The sequence below is a fragment of the Magnolia sinica genome, chromosome 13 (assembly GCF_029962835.1).
Source record: "Magnolia sinica isolate HGM2019 chromosome 13, MsV1, whole genome shotgun sequence".
NCBI classification, from domain to species: Eukaryota; Viridiplantae; Streptophyta; class Magnoliopsida; order Magnoliales; family Magnoliaceae; genus Magnolia; species Magnolia sinica.
The window spans coordinates 58,013,290-58,035,210 of record NC_080585.1 but is presented as its reverse complement, the minus strand read 5'-3'; the positions used below and the strand labels follow the sequence as shown (position 1 = coordinate 58,035,210).

At 40.2% G+C, this 21,921-nt stretch overlaps 1 protein-coding gene across 4 annotated transcripts; it reads left to right on the top strand.

Moving 5' to 3' along the window:
* Window positions 1-216: 216 nt before the first annotated feature.
* On the top strand, window positions 217-19,865 carry LOC131223774 (pentatricopeptide repeat-containing protein At1g11900). Of its 4 annotated transcripts, none has more exons than XR_009160682.1 (3): window positions 217-546; window positions 697-776; window positions 18,586-18,643. XR_009160682.1 is itself a non-coding variant. In XM_058219270.1 (3 exons), the coding sequence occupies exons 1-3, from the start codon at window positions 308-310 to the stop codon at window positions 19,645-19,647; spliced, it is 1,185 nt and encodes a 394-aa protein (XP_058075253.1). In that variant the 5' UTR covers window positions 221-307; the 3' UTR covers window positions 19,648-19,865. The 4 variants fall into 4 exon arrangements, 3 of the variants coding, with proteins under 3 accessions (XP_058075253.1, XP_058075254.1, XP_058075255.1); XM_058219270.1 differs by having other exon boundaries at window positions 221-350; window positions 18,586-19,865; XM_058219271.1 differs by having other exon boundaries at window positions 231-428; window positions 584-776; window positions 18,586-19,865.
* Window positions 19,866-21,921: the final 2,056 nt, after the last annotated feature.

Below are 21,921 nucleotides of genomic sequence, written 5' to 3'. Positions count from 1 at the left end.
CCCGTGAAGTTTTTTAATAGTGGGATTAGTCAAGATTATTTATTATGGTGTGGTCCACTTGGGATTTGGATATACTTCAATTTTTAGATCATATACTAAAGTGAGCTTTCAATACGGATGGACGGTGTGGATGTAAGGAAAGTACATCACAGTGGGCCCCGCAGTCAGGGATCCGAAACCGGCCCTTGGCCAAACCGCGCGCGCCCGTTCGACCCCGACGGAAAAGAAAAAAAAATGATGAAGAGGAAAAAAAGAAAAAAGAAAAAAGAAAAACAAATAAGGGTTAGGGCAGCCGCTGAGAGAGAGAATGAGAGCCGAGAGAGGGAGAAGGAGACGTTGTGTCAGAGCTGGTGGGTGCACTTTCAATGCAGCTGCGTTTCCACCTCCCTCTCCCAAATTCGAAATGGATAGCCGTTGCCTGTAACAAAGTAATCTGTGACTTGAAAAACACCTAATTCCGCTGTTACATTTCTTGCAATCTTACCTGATAGAAAGTCGCAGGTTGATACTTTGTTACCTGTAACATTTCGCTCCCAAACACAAACGGTAAGAAAGTCACCTGTAATTTTCTTACATTTTACAGAAGTTACAGGCATCCAAACGGCCCCTAAAGCTTCGAAGCTTTTCTCTTTTCTTCTCTCTCTGCAAATGATATCTGTTTGATGAGTAGTCTGATATCTCTCTACCGCATATCAGTCAAATGCCGCAGCGATTTCTACCTTCGAAGCCCTTTCCATTTCACATTCCTCAGACAATTCAAGACTAAACCATTCAAGGTAAAAAAATAAAAAATCTTCCAATTTTTATTTTTTAAGGTTTTCTTCCTGTAAAAAATGAAGCTAAAATCATATGACATCGGACTACTCTATCCACAAAAAGTAGAAAGGATGGGTTTGTTTAGTAGGTGTGGATGCCGATAGCATTTCCCAATTCCCATAGAGGAAAAGGTAGAATGTGGAGTACCATGATACTCTGGCAGAGCGTGATGGATGATGCACAGTCACTTAGAAATTAGTTTGAAATTGTATTCGTACCATACAAGTAATTCAGATTAAACTTTCTAAATTATGGGTCCCAGTTTAGATGCATCATGAACCAAAAATGAAGATTATTTGGTTATTTGACTATTGGATTGGTGGATGTTAATTGGATGGGATTAAAATGAAAAATGTCCAATGGTCCTATTTCAACAAATAAGTGTGCATGAATCAGGGATTAGGATTGTTCAACCAATCTGGTTTTGGGATTGTGGCTTATCTTGACGGCATGTTCCACAATTTAGTCAGTTTAGTTTTAGTTAAGTTATTGCACATGTACAATTTCTGAGTACCTGCATATCAAGCATCAAACCCTGCCAGAGTATCAAGTGATGCCCCTAGAGCATATATCTTTCTAGGATAAATATTGTCTGATATGGGGTTGTTTGTTTGCACAGTCAACATGGGTTTTTAATTTACCGAGGGGGGCCCATGGTTTGGTAATCTAGATTATTTTGTTAGAGAAATGTTCTTGACGGAGTTAGGACTATCACAATCTTTTGATTTGTGTCCTACAAGTAGACGGTCAAGATGAGAAATACAACAAGTGTCCACATTTAATGGGAATAAATTTCGAGGTTGGTTAGCTTGGATCTTCCAATGTGGGAGATTTTCAAAGCATTTCCTGTTCAAAGCAAGGAGCAATGAAACAATGGGTTGGATTATTGAAGCATGTAACCCACTTGTCAGAACTGAAAATCCGTGCATACTGTGCGAAGACGGTGGTCACTGATAAGAACCCACCATAAGAAGATGAAATGGAAATAAATATTTTTGATAGACTAGCCACTTTCAGGAGCAAACTTGTATAAACAATATAATTTGATAAAATATCATCTTCTTATCTGGTTCTTTACCAACTCTGTTATTTATAAGAAGTTGTGATACTAAACAAGGAAGATAGACACAATAAAATGTCATAATCTCTATCTAAATCTAATTAGCATCATCCAATAAGATATCCATAGATGTCGAAGAGATTCATGCTTCATCTCTCCCAACTAAATAGATATTAAAATATTAAAATTCAAGACAACATAAAGTAGAAATAATTAATTTGGCATCATATAGGGTTGCTTCAAACTTCAAATAGCCAACCCACATAATATTTTCATCTCCATGCTTATTTAAATCCCACAACTAACTGAATGATGATATGGCTTGTTTAACTTTGTAACATTAGTTATATCCAATGTTTTCCATATCGGTATCGATGGATGATGGCACACTTGGGATACAGAAACATAACGGTTATCACATGGGAAATATCGGATGTATCACGTAATGTATCACTGTTTTTGGGAAACATACGGAAACACTGTGAAATTGGTAGAATTTTTTAATGAAACTTCAAGGATTGTTAAAAAAGACATCAATATACACTTAGAAATCAAAATATCAGAAAAAACAAGTGCACATAATAGGTTTCATTTGTATAAGGTCCTAGTTTATGCGTTATTTGACTGAATTGATGGTATATTCAAAGTTGATTTATATCATTTATAAATGTAAGAAGACATATATGGAAATACTAGCAATACATTGAAAAACAAAAGAATTGGTCAAAAAGAATTACAAAGTAGCCCAAGAAACAGAAGAAATAACACAATCATAAAAACGATTCAGTTTGAGACCCAATCCATTACAACCAACCATTGTTCAAATTATCTTCGATATTATCAAAATATCTATCTCTAGTTCGGTGATACTGATAATACTGGTAACATTAGAAATTCCAGGTATCGGTGATGTATCACCAATGTATTGATGTGGCCAACAGTTTCAACTGTGTAAATTTCAGGTGTCGCTTGTATTGCCAATGTATCAGAAATATTTTCGACTATGTAAATTCCAGGTGTTGCTTGTATCGCTAGTGTATCGTCGATATTTCGATATTATCCCCAAAAATCTGTTTATTAAAAAAAATTCATTTCAAAATTTGTATGGATGCATGGTTGCATGCAATGTTTAATTTGTCAATGATAATATCAATAATATTGTGCTATTATCGTTATCACAACATAGGCAATATCGAGCCCACAATATTTCCTTGTCTTTCCAGTTTTTTATGATTTGTTAGCAAAATATCGTGTAATCAATATTCTGAAATATCAATGGATATTTAGATGGAAGGTTGGATGGGTGAATGGATAGATAGAAAGAATGAGATGGTTGAACTGATTTCTTACAGCAATACATTGTTTTCGCCCCCCATTAAATGGAAACTTATTATGCATGCATGTCTTTTTTTTTTTTTGTAATTTTTTAATTCATAAATATGCAAATATGTGAATTTTAACATATTTTGAAGTTTCATTGAAAAATTCCACCATGTTCTACATGTTTACCGCATTTTCGGTTATTGCTTATTGGTGATATTATGGGCGATATCAATGTTGTTTCCATATCCCCGGCCAGTGAAACTTTTAGCCAATACTGATACTTAGAACATTGTAACCAACTTAGCCTGTCTAAAGATTTTCAACACTACCCCACTATAGTTGCAGAAACACTGGGTGTTCCTCTCTCCCCATATGGCCCAAAAGTTGACCAATAGTGCCAACCTTTAAAGCATCCCTCCTTTCTTTCAAACCACCACCATGCTAGGAAAAAAGGAAGCCCACAGTTGACTTCGACATCACCTAAACCATGCCAAAGATACCCTACAATCTCTCCCACAACTCCTTGTCAAAAGGGCAATGAATGAAGAGGTGGTTATCAATTATTAGCTCCTTGTTGTAGAAGTTTTTTTTTTTAATTTTTTAATTTTTTAATCCTACATCACAGTAGGCAAACATTGGCAATCATCATCTTCCTTTTCTGGAGATTATCAATTATTAGCTCCTTGTTTGTACCCACCAGCCATGCCAGTGTTGCAACCTTGGGAGGGCCCCCTTATAACCTAAGGAAAGAAGCGTGCAACTTTTCCTTTCTTGAAGAAGACCCAAGAATTAAATTGTAAAAAGATGGGATTTATAAATTTTTGGATTTGTCCTTGATCCAAACTATCGAGTCCATAGTTGTCGTAGAAGGACTAATGCTAAGTGTTATAGAAGAATATGCATCCGGATCTTGATTCATGGATCTCTTAGTTCTTTCTTTTTTTAGGTTTGATTATGTTAGTCCTTGTTTTAAGCTGGGCCTCATTAGGATGCTTCAACTTGAGGAGTGTTGAAAGGTAGATAGTTGAATAAGGACAATTGGGCTCAAGTCCATATAATAAGGCCCATAGGGCCCATTTGCGGTTTTACTATTATAAATAAGAATGGAGGGCACCTGCTCGGGGTTTGGGCGAATGGCTAGCATCGTGGGATTGCTCCCCATAGATGCAAGTTTGATTCCCCTCCCCGTGATTTACCCGATGCATGTGGTTTGTGGGCAATTGCGTGTATCCGCATGAATTAGTCTTGTCTTAAAAAATGAGTGGGGACACCCTGTCATTATTAAAAAAAAGAATAGAGGGCTAGAGTTTTAATACACTTTAAGCATCTCATGTTCTTGCTATCTCTCTCCTCTCTCTCTCTCTCTCTCATTATTTCCCTCTTCCATATTTCTTCTCCTTTCTTTTTCTTCTTCTCATTGTAGCTTCTTATAGGCTCTAAAGATTAGCACTATGTATCCGTTTAACACGATATCATAGCTTAAGTGGTCTTCTTCCCCCTCCCTCCCTTTTTCTTATTCTTCTTCAATTATTTTTTGAAGTTTTTTTTTGGTTAATGAAGGACCTACTGATTTTTGTGTTGCCTTGGTTAGGGTTTTCTGAATTTTTTCTTTTCTTCTATTGAAGCTGATTTTTTGGGTATTTTTGTGGTTCTCTTCCTAATCCACAATGGTTCCCTTCTTTTTTTACTTCTTCTTTAATTCCTTCCTATTAACTCTATGGGTTTTATTTTTCTAATCTTTATCAACAAGTGGTGTTTCCCTTCCTTCCCTGCCTAATCTTCTGGGGTTCCTTCATAATCTTATTTCCTTCCTCTTTTCCTCTTTCCTTCCATTCACAACAACAACTTCTTGTTAACCCGTTTTCCCTTTACCCTTCATTCTTCTTTTTCATTCATTTTTTATATTTTGTTTTGAGAGTCATGAGGCCTTTCTCTCGTTGACTCGTTGTGATTCGTGAGAAAGGGGTGGCTTGCGGCTGGATATTTTAGGGTTTTGCATCATGTGTTGCTGGATTTGAAGCCTTTTTGATATGCGGTTGAAGCCTTTGCTGATTTTTCCGCTATACAGTTGAACATGTTGCTGGAAATTCTTATTCGGTTCCTTTTTTGAAGAAATTTTCTGAGGGATTTGTTGTTTTTTGTTGAATGGCTGGAGGTATTTTTGAACGTATAGGTTGGAGGTATTTGATTGGATTGTCTCTTGTTGTGTGACGTGTGCTCGTCTCTTCTCCACCACCTCCTTCGATGATTTAACAACTACTTTGTTTCAGGCTCTCCTTGCCAAGATGTGTGATATGACTAGTATTTATACTGGGTAGTTGGCCCGGACACATTTATATACTGGACAGTTGATTCGGGCTTATTTAGACTGGGCGGTTGTCCTAGCCTTTGCTCAGACTAATGATTGTACTGGGTTTGTTTACTTTGAGCAGCTGGCTCATTGTTTATATTGGATACTTGGTCCATTCTTATTTGCTACAGATAGTTGTCTGGACTTATGATTGTGTTGGGCTATTTGTCCAGCCTTGGTTGAACTGGATAGTTGATCTAAACTTGTTTGTTTATATTGGACAGTGGGTCTATTCTTATTTGTTCTGGATAGTTGTTTGGACTTATGATTGTGTTGGGCAATTGGCCTAGCTTTGGTTGAGCTGGATGGTTAATCTAGACTCGTATATGCCGGGTGGTTGTTGTGGTGACTCACATCACTGAAGTTGCAGAAGTGTTTGTTTGCCTGGAGTTATTGGTCATCTCATTACCTCCACTTCTCATCCACTCGCTCACCTTTTGTCACGACCAACGCTACTAATCTCTGTAGCCGCACTACCTTTTAGTTTTTTGGCTTTTAAGAAATCTTTTATATCCACTTCTCATCCACTCGCTCACCTTTTAGTTTTTGGCTTTTAGGAAATCTTTTATGTACCTCTCCAAACTTAAGTTCATCTTTTGAGAGCATCTTGAGTTTGAGGGGAGATGTTAAAGAAAATTTTCTTTCTTTCTTAGGTTTGATTATGTTAATCCTTGTTCCAAGTCGAGCCTCATTAGAATGCTCCAACTTGAGGGGATGTCAAATGCTCGTGTCGCTCCTCGCGGAGTATAGCTCACATCCAAACATCTAATTGGGGAACGGGGCAATGCCCATGAAGCTCCGACAAAAAGGGAAGGCCTGCTAGGCTGTATGCCCATGGGTTCAGGATTATTCGAAAAAGCGTGGGCTGACTCAGAGACTTGGAATTGTCGGCTTGGCAACAGATGAAGGGAAGCTCGAAGAGCTTTCTCCACCCGCGGCTTATGTAGTGGTCGGCCTTATAAATCTCATTAAGCTTTGCTTCCCCCTGTCCATGTAATAAGGCCCATAGGGCTCATTCACGTTTTTACTATTGTAAATAAAAGTAGAGGGTTAGCGTTTTAATACACCCTAAGCATCTCATGTTCTTGCTCTCACTCTCTCTCATTGATTCTCTCTTCCATCTTTCTTCTTCTGTCTTCTTCTTCTCATTGTAGCTTCTCATAGGCCCTCAAGATTAGCGCCATATAGCCGTTTAACATTACAACCAACTAATGAACTCCACCTCTTTCTCTTCTGAAAGGTTCCTATGGCAAGGAGGGAATCAAACCACCATGTAACTGGAATTCGAGTAGCAAAGGGCAATAGTAACGCTCGCATCCTGGGATAAGCTAGCCGATCTTGGGTAGTCTTCACGCAGAATTCTATTGCCTAGCCATACGTCCTCCCAAAACTTGATCCTTTTTCCATCGCCCAATGAAAACCCAATCTCCTCCTCGAACATTTTCTCTATCATGATGATCCCTTTCCATAAGCCCATAGCCCCATATAAAGAAGATTCTTTTGTCCACCATCCTCCCTCCTTCACTCCATACTTCCTAGCAACTACTTCCTTCTAGAGACCACCCTCCCTCCTTCACTCCATACTTCCTGGCAACTACTTCCTTCTAGAGACCACCCTCCTTAGTACCAAACCTCCAAAGCCATTTGCCCAAAAGCACTGCATTCATTACCTCTTATTTCCTTATGCCCGCACCCCTTACCTTGATAGCATACAAACCTCCCCCCACTTCATCAGATGAAACTTATTCTCTTTTCTTTGCCCCTTGCCACAAGAAGTCATGCTGTAGCATCTCCTATCTGTCCAAAACATCCTTTAGGCACCTAAAGAGGGACAATAAGTAAAGTGGGAGATTCAATAACATTGCTTTGGCGTCAACCTACCCCCAAAAGATGCTGGCATTTTCATGAAGACAACTTCCTTTTAACTTTCTCGATCACCATGTCCCATAGATGCTTTGTAGGCTTGCCAATACACAAAGGAAAACCCAAATATGATGAAGAGAAACGACCCTGCCCTGCAACAGAAAACCTCCACCGACATTTTCACCTCCTCCTTGGAGATGCCGATACCTAACGTTTTTCTTTGAGAATATTCACCCTTGGGCCTAACACCACTTCGAAGCATCGAATAATCTTTCCTTAAATTGTCCGCCTTAGACACATCAACATCATAAAAGAGAATTGTACCATATCGACGAACTAGAGATGGGAAACTTAAACTCTCCTTTATTCACATTAAACCCCTTGTACCTTGCTTAAGGCTTCTACTACTACCACAAATAAGAAATGTGACAATGGATCCCCTTGCCTAAGCCCTCTCGAGGATTTGAAGAACCCTTTTGGAGACACATTGACTATGACCAAGAATTTGGCTGACTTGATGCACACCTGAATCCACCTCCTCCATCTCACTCCACCTCCAAACTGAGTTAACATGTAGTCCAAAAAGTCCCAATCAACATGATCAGACGCCTTTTCTATATCGAGATTGCAAACAATGCCTTCCTTGCCTTGTGACGTAAATCGATGCACTCGTGAGCAATTAGCGCGTTGTCTAAGATTTTTCTTCTTTCTACAAATGTTCCTTGGACCTTGGAGATGACTTGCCCAAGAATCGAGTGGAACCTCATGGCCAAAACTTTTGCTAGAATTTTATGAGGTACTCCGATCAAACTTGTGGGCTCAAAATCCCATAGACATCCATTCCCTCTTTCTTCAGAGTTAATGCAATGAACAAGATGACCAATTTAGACGGAAGCTGACTACTTTCAAGAAATTCATCAATGAAAGCTATTACAACACCCTTTACTAGCTCAAAAAGAAAAAAAAAGCCAAGGAAAAACCATTCAGCCTTGGAGCTTTGTACCTCCCCAAGGCATTCCCTGCTGCTTTAATCTCCTCATCGAAGATTAACTTCTCAAGGGAAGCCGCCTCTTCTCTTCTTCAAAGATCACCAACAAAGCTAGATTATCAAATCTTGGCCTATCCCACCTCTCGCCCGAAAGGAGGTCTCCATAGAATTGAACTATAGCATCACACACTTTATATTTCTCCTCCAATCTCACACCATCCACCACCACACTATGGATCTTGTTGTTCATCGCCCTTGCACTAGCTATATCATGGAAAAACTTCATATTCCTATCTCCTCCTTAAGCCGCATGGTTTTAGATCATTGCTGCCATTTAATTTCCTCTTTCTTCAATTGATTTTTATATTTAAGAGAAAGAGACTTCCTAGTAGCTTTTTCCTCCTTAGATAGCTCTATCTTCTCTTCCTTAATATCTAGTGCTTGGATTCCATTAAGGATAGAAGAACACAACTCTAGCTCTTGACTCCCAAGTACCTCCTTTTTCCATCTGTTGAGCTTGCCTTAAGAAGCTTTAATTTTTGGAACGAGACGAAGCTAGGGTGGCCTTTCACTGAGAATGATACCCACCACTCACCAAATTGGCGAATCCACCCACTTCAAGCCATGAGAGCTTGAATCTAAACGGTCGAGTGCCCTAATCGTAGCTGGGGAAGGCATACCATGCTGCCATGTTATCCTCACTGTTTCTCGTGCTCCACAAGAACACTGCTTCGGTGCTCCATCTCTCTGCAGTGCTGGAAGCCTGGAACGGCCTCCATGGCCCCCAAAACCACAACTAGCCTGAGACGACAAACCACAGAGATCGAGTTTACTTCCCTCCTTTTCTTCCTTACTGACACGAACCATGACCTCTGTATCATTGATGTAGGACGACCTAATCCAACCTTAAATGAGCATGGTATATGAAAGGGGCAGATTTATGCAATCTTAAAAAACAAATAAAATATCAGCCTTATACATCATAAAACAAGAAAGAAATAAGTTTAATATAGCATTGACTATGGTCATCCATCACAAACACGAAGTATTGAATCTTAAAATCTGAGTTTAGTTGGATCTGGCGAAAGATACAACTTTGGTCTTGCAATAGGTCCGTCTAACGATGCAAGTGGATTTTCTAATCCAGAAGAATAGGAGAAATCTGGAAAATTCAGAAAAGAATTGGTGGTTCTTCAAATTTAGATTTGGGTGATGGGTTTTATGTGGGGCTGAAAATCTTTTGATATCTAATGATTTGGATAAAAAGAAACAAGATCGGCTTCTAGATCTAAAGATTTTAGGAGAAAAGGAAGAGAATCGGGTTAAAGAAAAAGAGTACCTTGAGAAAAGAAAGAAGGAGAAATAAGTGGGGGATGAGAAATCACTTCCCTGGGCCTCATGCTCTCTTCCAATCACTGGTAGTCGAAGACGAAATCGTCAGAAGCAAAAAGCTCTCTTTTTCTTTCATAAACAAAATATAACATGCTTTAGGCTTAGGGCAACCTCTATAAATTCGTAATTACATGAAATTACCAAAATAACCCTACTAAAAAAAGTTTTTTAAAAAAGAATTTCGCACAAAAATTGTACGCAAACTGTCTCAAAACTTAAATAAACCAAATGTTCATAAACTAAATTCAAATTTAAGATGCCCGATGGGCCCCGATGATAGCGCCGTAAAGGTGACGTAATGAAGGTGGGCCGTGACGATCCAACGGTCCGATCACACCATCCTCGCGATCCAACAATCCAAATGTCTCCTTTAAGCAACTTACACATGTCACGAACACATGTGTAAGGTCTTCAACCTCTAGAGTCTCGACTCGTATCCATCATCTAGCCACATTGACATGGGTAATGCACGCCTCCTGCGTTGATATACTTTGAATGGCCTGATGTCCGCATCAATCACCCACCACAAGAGAGCTTCTTCGAGGGCAATTTCTTCCAGCTTCTCTTCATACAAACACGACTCCATCCAACTTCAACCTTTGAGATAGTGGCCTGGTCGATTGACACCACCTCCCCAAGCCATTCTCGTATGAGCTTAAAGGTTTCACCTATCCATAAATTTAGCAGAACCCCTTGTACCTGGAACCAACATTCTTCTGCGGCAAACAGAGAGCAGTTCGACCATCTCGCCAACTTTGCATTTGGGCCACTACTGCTGACGGCCCGAGGGACAAGAGTTGGTCGAACTCCTCTTACTATCTCAATGGGATTCAGATATTGTCTTTTGAGAGCTTTCAAAGCACCAGGGCCAAAGTCGCCAACCCCCAAACACGACAACCACCTGCTGACATCTTCCTTGGTGGACCCTCTTCTCACCGTCACCACCAAGCTCCATTTAAGCATATCTCCCTGGAGTTTTCAGGAATTGATGAGTGGAAAAGAACCCCTGGTTCCTCAATTTAGCCTTCTTTCCAGAGCCGCTTATTAGAGAGAACTCCTTTGGACCCATAAGAGGTTGCTCCGCCCGTCTCCCTCTGCCTTTGAGGCGACCATGTCTCGGAATGATGCTCCCCTCCTGTGAGGATCAATCCTTGAGTCTCCTTCTTTGTTTCCAATCTTTCCTTTTGCTCCCTGCTTGGCCTTCACGTCCTCTTCAGAAAACTATCTGTATGCCAACTTTCTAGAGGTCCCCTCCTTTAAAAACCCATTCTCGAGGTTAACTCTTGCCGGTCCATATCTGGCTCTTTGGACTGATAGAGATAGGCCCTCAAACCATCTTCCATCAAGTTCTTCCACCGCATGCTTGATTTCTTCTTCCTTTTCAAAATGGTCAAATGTGAAACCATGCACAACGCCAATATTCTTCAATTTGGGGACCAATACTTCGCGCACCTTCCCAACCTGACCAAAAACCCTCCTAGAATTCATTGCCGACCATCTATTGGGGAACTATTCCACAAACAGCGTCGGAAGCACTGACAGAGGGCTGCCTTTGAAACCCTTCCCTTTCCCAAATTGCTACCCTTTCTTCACGACAGGAATCCACTCACCTTCTTCCCCTCCTTCCCTTCCCATGGGGCAGCTGCTTATCATCATCCATGGCTGCCACCCCAATTGTCCTTTTACTTTGATCTTCCGTCTTGCTTACATCCTCGAACTTGGGCGGAGCATCGGATTCATATTTGACTCAACCCTTGTGGTGGATTCACAACTTCGATTGAGAATCGCTCCACCCACTGACACCATGAATACCGAGATCTCTACTCTAATGTTGATCCTCACTGATGTAAATCTTCTCTCGAACAATTCTTCCGTTCAGTCATTGTGAATTGATCTCCCTTGGCCACGATGAGGTGAACGTTCTTCCGCTGTCCTCAAACCAAGAAATATCTTCAAGGGCTTGTCTTGTAGATCAACAAGAGATTCTATGAAAATGTATGAGTTTTGATTATGAACATATATCTCTAACAAAGATGATCATGAACATTCCTATTCTGAATTGTTGGTGAAATAGGATTACAACTGGCAGAAGACTGTGATGATGACGATATCCTTAACAATGAAAAGTAGGAGATGGTATGAAACCACAAGTTGTGGTGTCGTTGCTTGTAGGTGAGCAGTAAATAAATGTCGGCATAGGACAGCCCCGAATGAGGGGAAGTGATTGGAGCTTGAAGCCTTACCAACAAGCACTATAATCACGCAGGAAAGAATATTCATCATATTGTTCCAACAAAAGCCAATTAGTAGTAGGGAAAAATAACTAATTAACAAAACATAAAAAATCACGTACAAGCATCTTAAGGAATAATACTGTGTAAAATCACTCTTTTACAAAACTAGTGAACCCCAACAAAGAACAAAAAGGAAAACAAAAAAATTGTGATTTTGTTATGTCGGTCATGGTAACTATGATAAAAAATGAAGTAAAATCTAGAGAGTGAGACCAAGTCCTTGTGAGTAAATGCTTCAACAAGAAGAGAATTGAAAGCTCTCTGGAGAATATGTTGGGACACGTCACTTAAAGGTGTCTAACACTTGCTACGTTTTGGTGACATGGCCAGGACTCTGTGTCCTTGCAAAATTTGAAGTTTCATGTCATTTATAGGAGTGTCAAGGTTTCCCCAAGTGCTGGAACGACAAAAACCCAAGATGTAGAAGTGTCTAGGTAATACTAAGAGAGATCTTGGGGATCTCAAGCCTGTTTGAAAGATTTCATAGATTATAAGAATACCCTCATACTAACATAGAAATTAATGAGAATTCTCAAAGAAATTACACCAATATTTCTTAATAGATGGAATCTTACTGTGTCACATCCAGTGTTCAAAATATCGGTATCGTGCAGTGTATCGCACCCTTGGGATATAGATACATATCGATTATCGCACGGGATATATCGTTTGTATGGCATAATTTATCGCACTTTTTGGGAAACATTGAGAAAATGGTTGAATTTTTCAATAAAACTTCAGGGATTATTAAAAAAGACCTTAATGCACACTTTTAAATCATAAAGTCTCAAAAAAGAAGTGCACATAATAGGTTTCCTTTGTATAGGGTCCTAAGCTATGCACTGTCGGATTGAACTAAGACAACTATATTCAATATCCACATCGTCCATCCGTTTTTCCATATCATTTCAGGACATTATCCAAAAAATAAAGTAGATCCAATAAGGCAAATTCAATAGGTTGGATGGTTAATAACCATTACGGTGGACCCTAGGAAGTTTTTAATGGTGGGAGATCATTGACCACTATTTCTTGTAGTGTAGTCCACTTGAAGCTTGTATCTACTTAATTTTTTGGGACCATGCCATGAAATAAGCAGCCCAAACAACTGTACAACGTGGATATGTAATACAATACAAACATCGAGGTAAGCTGAAAAGAGTTTAGTTAGCTTCCCGGAATCCATGCCCATTGCACAAACTGCTTCCTTGAATAGTGGCTAACTATGGCACTGAGTGAGACCTTGACCATAGAGCCCCATTGATGTAATAAGGTGTATCTACACCGTCAATTCATTTTGGCAAATGATTTTAGTGCGTGGGCTAAAAAATGAGATAAATTCAAAATTGAGGCGGACCACACCACACAAAATAAGGGTTGTTCAATGGCCACCATTAAAAAATTTTAGGGGCCACAAAAGTTTCGATCAAGCTGATATTTGGTTTTTTGTTCATCCAGATCTTATGTGATAAATTAGCGGGCCCTAAAAAGTGGTTAGATAGCAAATAAATGTTACCATTGGCCAAAGAAGTTTTTAATTTTAATCGTTAAATCACCGCTTTTTTTAGTGTGCTCCACCTGAAATGTGCATCTAACTCGTTTTTCAACTCATGCCCTAAACTGATCATCCAAAATAGATGGACGGTACGGATAAAACATATGACATCAAGGTGGAACCCACAAACCCCCCAACAGGACCGTCCACCTCGTAGGGTAAAAGGGCAGTGGATTGGCTGGTGTACCACACACCACCACTAGCTATGAGTTGATGTCACCAAGTTCTGTGGGTCCCATCATGAGGTATGAGTTAGATCCAAACCGTCCATCCACTTGGTGAGCTCGTACTAAGTCTTGAGCTGAAAAATAAGACTCATCAAAAAAAAAGTGGACCACACTGTAAAAATCAGTGGGGAATTAAACGCCAGCCATTGAAACCTTTTGAGGGTCACAGAAAATTTGGATGAATATGATATTTGTTTTTTCTCTTCATCCAGGTCCGTGTGACCTTATAAGCAAATTGGATGGAAAGTAAACATCACGATGGGCCCTACGAATGTTTTAACGGTGAGAATCATTGTCCCCACTGCTATTTGTGGCTTGGTCCACTTAAGCCTTGGAAATTACTCATTTTTGGGATCAAGATCTAAAATGATCTCCCCAAATGGATGAATAGTGTAGATATGATCAATACATCATTGTGGGGCCCATGTAACTTTGATGTTGTTTGAACCTTTCGTACAACTCAAAGCACGAGTAGCGTCAATGCTCGTTTTCGCTCGACACGTACCCACACAAGCTAGGATGGTGGTGGCTTCCCTATAAATGGGCTTCCGAAGCCATTTTTCAAATAAGTGGGTTCCGAAACCCCAAAATCTCTCGCTGAAACTTCGAAACTCTAGGATTTTTGCTGATTTGTTGCCAAAATCACCTTTACAATTTCAATATATCATCCGTTCAAAGAAAAAATCGGGGAATTTGAGATTTTTTCGCACGGCGCGCCGTTGTCGATTATGGCCCACCAAATTATACTTTCGATCAAGTGATTCGGTACTAAAATCCCCTCTCTTACGTGGATTGAAAGCCTTGCTCTTTTATTATTTTATTTTTTCAATTTTTTCAGGTAATTAGGCATCAAATTTGATAAATCCCTTAATAAAACACGAGAAAGATGATAATAACAGCAATATTGCAAAATATAGTGCGATATCGACAATACATAGCGCGATATCGCACGATATATCATGCGATATCTGGATTTTGGAATTTTTAGTATCTTCCGGGGGTTATCGGACGAGTTTCGTCTCGCTGGGGGCCGATAACGATAATATTGGCCGATAGTATCGATATTTCGAACACTGGTCACATCCATGGAGGCTTACTGGGCCACATTTGACTCTACATATAATATATGCTAGTAGAGAGGCTTGTATACAAATGAAGAGCGTAGAAGGATCTAGAATAGGGTAGCCACATATGGAGTTGTGTGGAGATCTTTGGAGGATTCTAGAGTTCTCTAGAGAGTTTTGTTGCTAGACATATTGATGGATCTTGACTATAGATTGACTATATATCTATGTTAAAGGAACCCAAGGATGTACCCCAGTTTGATTGTGTGGATTGGATGTGCAGGGTGTTTTGGCATTTTAGAGAATCTTTTATGGGATTTTGAATCTTCTGAATGGCTGTTTAGCTTGCTGTTCTTTTAGAAGTCCATCTTAGTGATTTTATTTTGTCATAGGTTAGTTTGAAAATAGTGCAGTTCGGATTTCTGAGATCATTTTGGATCTCTATCCTTTTTTTATTTGGCCTAAATAAAGACCTTAAGGCCGTATGTATGAGATGGTGTTTGATGCAGGACATGAAATTGGAATATGATATGCAAGATGTCAGGCTTAGATCATACTAATTCAGAAACAATAACATAAAATTTCACATCCCCACACAAAAGTCTAAACATTCAAGCAAAGGGGAATCTGTATGGGTCCAGGCCTACACGGGCTACTAGGACTAGATCAATAAAAATTATGGACCAAACAATGCTCAAAGGGAAATAGAAATCAACCACACATGCATAAGAATCAGTCCCTAATCTAAGGGATTCCCCAAATTCAATTCAAGGAACCCTTGGGTGAGAAAAGGGGCAAATAAATTAGGGAAAACGCAATCTAGGGTTAGGGTTTATGAAAAACAAGTATGAGAAGGTAAAAGAGGACAAAAACCTGATTCAAAAGACTGTTCCCGCATGTGGACAGCGGGCCTGGGGCACTTGCACGTGCGCAGGTACCTGGCCGCACGTGTGAGGGGGTGTCGATTGCGGAAAAACTCTCCTTGGCCCTGGTTGGCCAGGGGTATGCTCCAAAACCCCGAAGTTTCGAGTCGATCCGAGTTACAGCTTGTGCGTGGTGCTCCGCCTAAGCTTCAGCCCTCCTGTAGGGCCAAAATCTGGAATTCTGCTGTAAAGAAAAAAACTGTTGCAACAAAGGACGAATTTGAAGCACAGATGGTGGTAAAAGATGAAAGAAGAGAGATGATGGAGGATGGGGGTGAATCGGGATCGATGTGGCTTTGCACCACGGTAGTTAGCCCTTCGAAAAGGGAGGGCTTCGCACCCACTTTTGAATTCTTCCACAACTCACTAAGAGAGCAGAAAAATAAAACAGGATTTTTTATTAAGCTTGAATGAATCAAAAGAACTACAAGGGGTGCCTATTTAGAGGGAAAAAAAATCCTATACCCAAAACTCGCGCCATGTGCGCAACCTATTATTTAACGATGAAGTAAACTAAAATAAAAACCAAACAAAGAAATCTAAAGCGTTCACGATGTTCTAAATAACATGAATAAGCAAAACTTAAAATATAAAATCAATCCGACTAGTGGGCCACAATCATGAGATCCCATGATGGGCTTTTCTTGACTATCGGGTCTACTCTTTTGAATCAAAACTTCATCTTCTAGCTAGTAGGCCCTCCCTAGACGTCGTCATCGATTCAGATTGACGTTGGGGCCCTCCTTCGTACATACGTGCGTAGGAGGGTGGTGTGCGTGCATGTGTGGACGGCGTGCGGGCGTGCGTGTGCACGATGTCCTCATCAGTGTTGATGATATATTGGAATAAAAAAAGTGAGAGTTTAGGGAGATTTCTCTTGCAGAGGGAGAAAATCTAAAAAATTAACATATCTCAATTGCGTGCTTTGTGTAAAAATCTGTTTTTCTCTCCTTTTTTCCCCCTCATCCGTCCTACCCAAATTGGCATCAGAGCAAGAGCTCTTGGTAACTTGATTAGTTTTTTTTATTCCTGAAACTTTGTCATCACTTTGTCCCTAAACTGGCCCAAACCTACCGGTCAATCATTCCCATTGCTGACCCTATGTTAACACCAATACCAACTAAAATCTATCTCTAAGTTTCAGACAGTAGACTAACAATCATAGTTGAGATGGCTAGAAGCAGATATTCTTACAGTTATTCCTATCCGGACTCCCGTACTTGTTACATGTGCCCTAACCATCGCTATCCAGGTTACAATGGTTATCTGTTCTGTTGTTCCAATACCTACCAGTCCACTTACTACAGCGAGTCAACTCATTATCCATATCCTTGCTACAAAAGTACACCACCATCCATTGGGTATTTCGAAATGTCTCATAGAACGAAGAGTGACGTGTTGATTGAGATGAGGGATTTCTAGGATATTTCAAAGAAGGCATAAGAGAAATTTGCGAATTGGCCTGAGCCCGTAGTTCACCCATCTAAAGATCTGAAGGATAACATTTCTGGTGAAATCTTCATGGTCTTTGATGATACATGTGAAGAGTCATTGTTAGATTGATTGAATCTGTCAACGGATCTAAAAATTATCATGGTCTTCAAAGATCAATGGGAAGAGTCAATCACTGGAGGTCGAGTCCGTCAACAGATATACAAATGGATCTATCCAGAAGACTATTGATGAACTGATGGAGTGGCAGGTGAAGCAAAATACATATCAGCAGACAAGGCAGTGATAGTTCGGCCTGAGTCACCCCCTATTTTTGCATACAGTTGGGGTGCACCTAATTGTTCGCGCCCAAATCCGGTACGTATTGAATGATATCTACTGGTTTGGGCTGAACTTTAAACCTTGCCTTGGGGTGTGCATTGGAGCATACTTGTGGTCAATCTGGTGTATGATTTGAGGAAGCAAAGGTATGCATGCTACTTCCTGGTTGCAAACAAGCTGGGCTTGGTTTGGCTTGACCCATATTTTGAATTTACTAGGCAGGTCTTGTCAGGCTGAACCATAGCCCAGGGCCCCATGCCTTGCCCATTTGCCACCCTAACTACTTGAGGGCATTTTGTTATATCAGGGCCTTCATGATGGTTCACTTGTCACTGAGGGAGAGTCCTCCAAAGCTATTTGTTCATCTGATTGATATTGTGGAGGAAATTAAGATTGAGACATGAAGTTAAATGAATCTTTTTCCTACATTCATTGGGAGGCAAACACGTGCATGGATGAGTTGGCTAGAGGGGGTTGGTCAATAGTTCAGTTCATCTTTTGATGTGTTATTGCATCCTTTGTTTCAAGGGTGGCTGTGAGCCCAGTTTCGAGTGGCCTCATTTATCTCCTGTCTTTTTCAATAATTTTATATCAACTCACAATCATATCTCTCTCTCTCTCTCTCTCTCTCTCTCTCTCTCTCTCCGGACTTAATTAAAAAGTTGGAGAGAGAGCTGTGAGCCCAGTTTCAAGTGGCCTTGTTTATCTCCTGTCTTTTTCAATAATTTTATATCAACTCACAACCATATTACTCTCTCTCTCTCTCTCTCTCTCTCTCTCTCTCTCTCTTCTGAGAGAGAGAGAGAGAGAGAGAGAGAGAGAGAGAGAGAGAGAGAGAGAGAGAGAGCTATATTGTAGTCTGATTTGGTTTTAGAACAATGACTTAAATGATGATGATTTGCCATGAATTCTATCTACAATCGATCTCTGATATTTTCTTTTCCTTTTCTACTGTAGATTTCGACCACACGCATCCCATCCAAGGTCTGCAGATTATTACCATTTGTGGCTGTTCAAATTATTTCTGCAGCTGCATATTGCAAGTGCCGGACAGTAGTGACGCAGGGCTCAGCTGATGAACAAGAGGTGCCAGATGAGACCTTGAAACAAATTCTTGTGGCGGCAGAACACGATCCCTTCTCCATTAAGAGAACTTGTAGCATTTACATTGAGAAACTCTGCCAATCCGGCAATCTATCAGATCTTTCTGACTTACTGAAGGGTCTGCGTGATAAACAGATATTCCTAAGCTTTAAGACGTACAAAACTATTCTCGTGGCAGCAGCCGAAGCAAACAAGTTTGAACTTTCGTGTTGGGTCTTTAAGGATCTATTACTGACTAGCAAATCCCAAGATTCATCTTCTTTTATCAATTTTGCAAAGGCATTTCAGAAGACGACCGATCTGGACCTTCTACTCAAATTCATCAGAGAAGTGTCAGAACTCACATTTCCAAGAAGTGCAACTGTCATTAACAGGATCATCGTTGGCTTTGCTGAATCTGGGCAGTCTGAAAAAGCCCTCCTGATTTTTGAGGAAATGAAGAATCTGAAATGTAAGCCAGACACTGTTACATGGAATATAGTTTTAGCGGTTAAGGGTAAGGCAGGCCGGGCAGATCAGTTGCTCAGTGTATTTTCTTCCATGAAAGAATCTGACCATGTTCCCGACATAGTGACTTACAATACCTTAATCAACAGTTTTAGGAAAATGGGCAGATTGGATTTGTGCTCAAACTTCGCACATGAAATGGTTGAGAGGGGGATCGGGCCAGATTTGCGAACCTATACTGCATTGATTGACGGGTTTGGTCGGTTGGGGAATGTTGATGAAGCGTTGAGACTGTTTGATGAGATGAGGAGAAGGCGGGTCCGTCCTTCCATTTATGTGTACCGGTCATTAATTAGTAATCTGAAGAAGGTTGGGAAGTTGGAGTTAGCTTTGAGTTTATCAGAAGAGATGAATTCCCTTGCATCAAAACTTGTGGGTCCGGAAGATTTTAGACGAAGAGACAGGTAATTGGCAACTGTAAGAGGTTAGAAGTCTTGTTTGGAATAGGGAATGAGGGGTTTGTTGCTCTTACTTTCAGTATGTAATTTCTTTTACTCATATTTTAGGCATTCAATGAAATCTTACCCTTTCTTTTGCTAACATTACATGCTCATTAACAGATTGCTTTTATGTAACCTTCGCTTGTCATGTTACCAATATTAGCATTGCATTGATTTTTCAGTGAAGACCTATATTGCAAATATTTGCACATTTTTTTTTTCCAGACATTCATATAGTGACTGTGCAGGTTGCAATTCAAACCATATTCAAATCATGGGCCCCACATTACATTGGTATGGCCACAATCAAGTTGATTTGATGATGCTGATCTCCGATTGATGAACATTCACTAACTGGACAGTTGGGATCATCCTTTGAATTTAACTGTCAATGTGATTTGGATGGAGTGGATTGATGTAAAATGTAGGCCATCTTCAATGGTTGTGTGCATGCCGTAACCTATAAGCATATCAAGTGGCATATTGATGAATTGCAGGTGTGCATTGTAAAATTATTTATATCCTCTTATACAATATGGCATTTAATGAAAGAGGCATTATATGAGGAAATATGGGTTGGTTCTCAAGCGCTTCAACGCCTTTCTGCTTTAAGTTCTAGATTGGCAAATAGTCTATTCATCATCCTCAATGCAATGTGGTATGGGAGAAATTGCCATGACATGAAACAATTCCTACATTGTGGATGCAAGATGGGAACAGGAATCGGTGCCCGTATTCATTGCAAAGAACTGTAGTTCTGCAGGCGTGTTCGTCAGGAGTTAGTACTAGATGGGATTGTGTTGGCATGACTCATGAGTGTTGTAAAAAGAGGTATGTTGGTGTCTTGTGGGACAATAACGATGGCAATGACGATGATGATACCTGGCGGGGAGCTCTTTTTTTTTTTTTTTTTTATAAAATAAATTTAGTTGATGATTTTATGAGGAGAAGGCAAAGCAATTGCAACCTAGATCAAGGACCAAGCAAGAGAGGACACTCAGCAATGGCCTTTGTGTTGGACTTCCATCTGATGACATCTGACTTGGCCCTTTTAAAGACCTCAGCAACCTGCGCACTTTGATTTCGTAAACATTTATTGTTCATCTCCTTCCATAGGGGCCTAAAAACCTGCCACCATGATAAGCCTAGAAAGAATCTTCTCCTTTTCAAACTCCAACCCCATGCCAAGGCAAAAAAAAACACACACTTCTGGCATCACCTGTGGTACATTAAATAGATCCAAGAACTTCCTACAATTCACTAGCAAAGGCGTGATGGATAAAAAGATGGTCAACTGACTTGTGTAGATATTAGGTATTTCACTATCTTCATTTTCTGAAGGTTATCTGCTGTGATATTTTGTTCCTCCCCACAAAACATGCAAAAGCTGTAACGTTAGGGGGGCACCATAGAGTCACACAAAGAAGGCATGGAAATGAGGAGCACTAGGTGAGCAGTGATAGAGTAATTTATAGGACCAAACTGAGAATTGACCTTAATTCTCTACCTGCACTATTGGATCCCTACTAGTCGGGGAGAGTATTTTGAAGCTTTTCCAAGAAGCTTCATGAACTCATCTAGTTCCTCGTCCAACAAGCTTCTTCAGCAGGGCGACAACCACACTACCCCACCACCTGAGGTTGAGTAACAATGATCTATAGTGATATCCACATCCACAGCTAGTCTCACCAACCTCAGAAACTCTCCATAAAGCACTTTCTCACTTAACCAAATATCTTTCCAAGCGGATCCCTCTCCCATTTCCTAAAGAAAACCTAATGTCTTCTTAAACTTGGTCCCTTCTGACGATTGCTTTCTATATGGCCAAGGCCGTATACAACCATGAGCCTCTTGTCCACCACTCCCTTTCTTGAATGCCATATATCCCAGCTATCACTTCCCTCCACAAATATTCCTCTTCCTAGCCAAACCTCCATAGCCATTTGCCTACCAATGAGTTCATTCTCTCCAAATTTCTTAACCTTGAACCTCCTTTTGTTTTATTAAATGAAAAATTTTTCCTTTATAGCTGCACCCTACCACAAGAAATCACGTCTCAACCTATCTAGCCTATCCAGGACAGACCTCGAACACCTGAATAGAGACATGAAGTAGAGTGACAAGTTTGATAGTGTCACCTTAATTAAAGTCAACCTCCCATCTAAAGAAAGGTGCCAACATTTCCACCATGAAAGCTTCCTCTCTACCCTCTCAATAACCTTATTCTACTAGTATTTAGGTG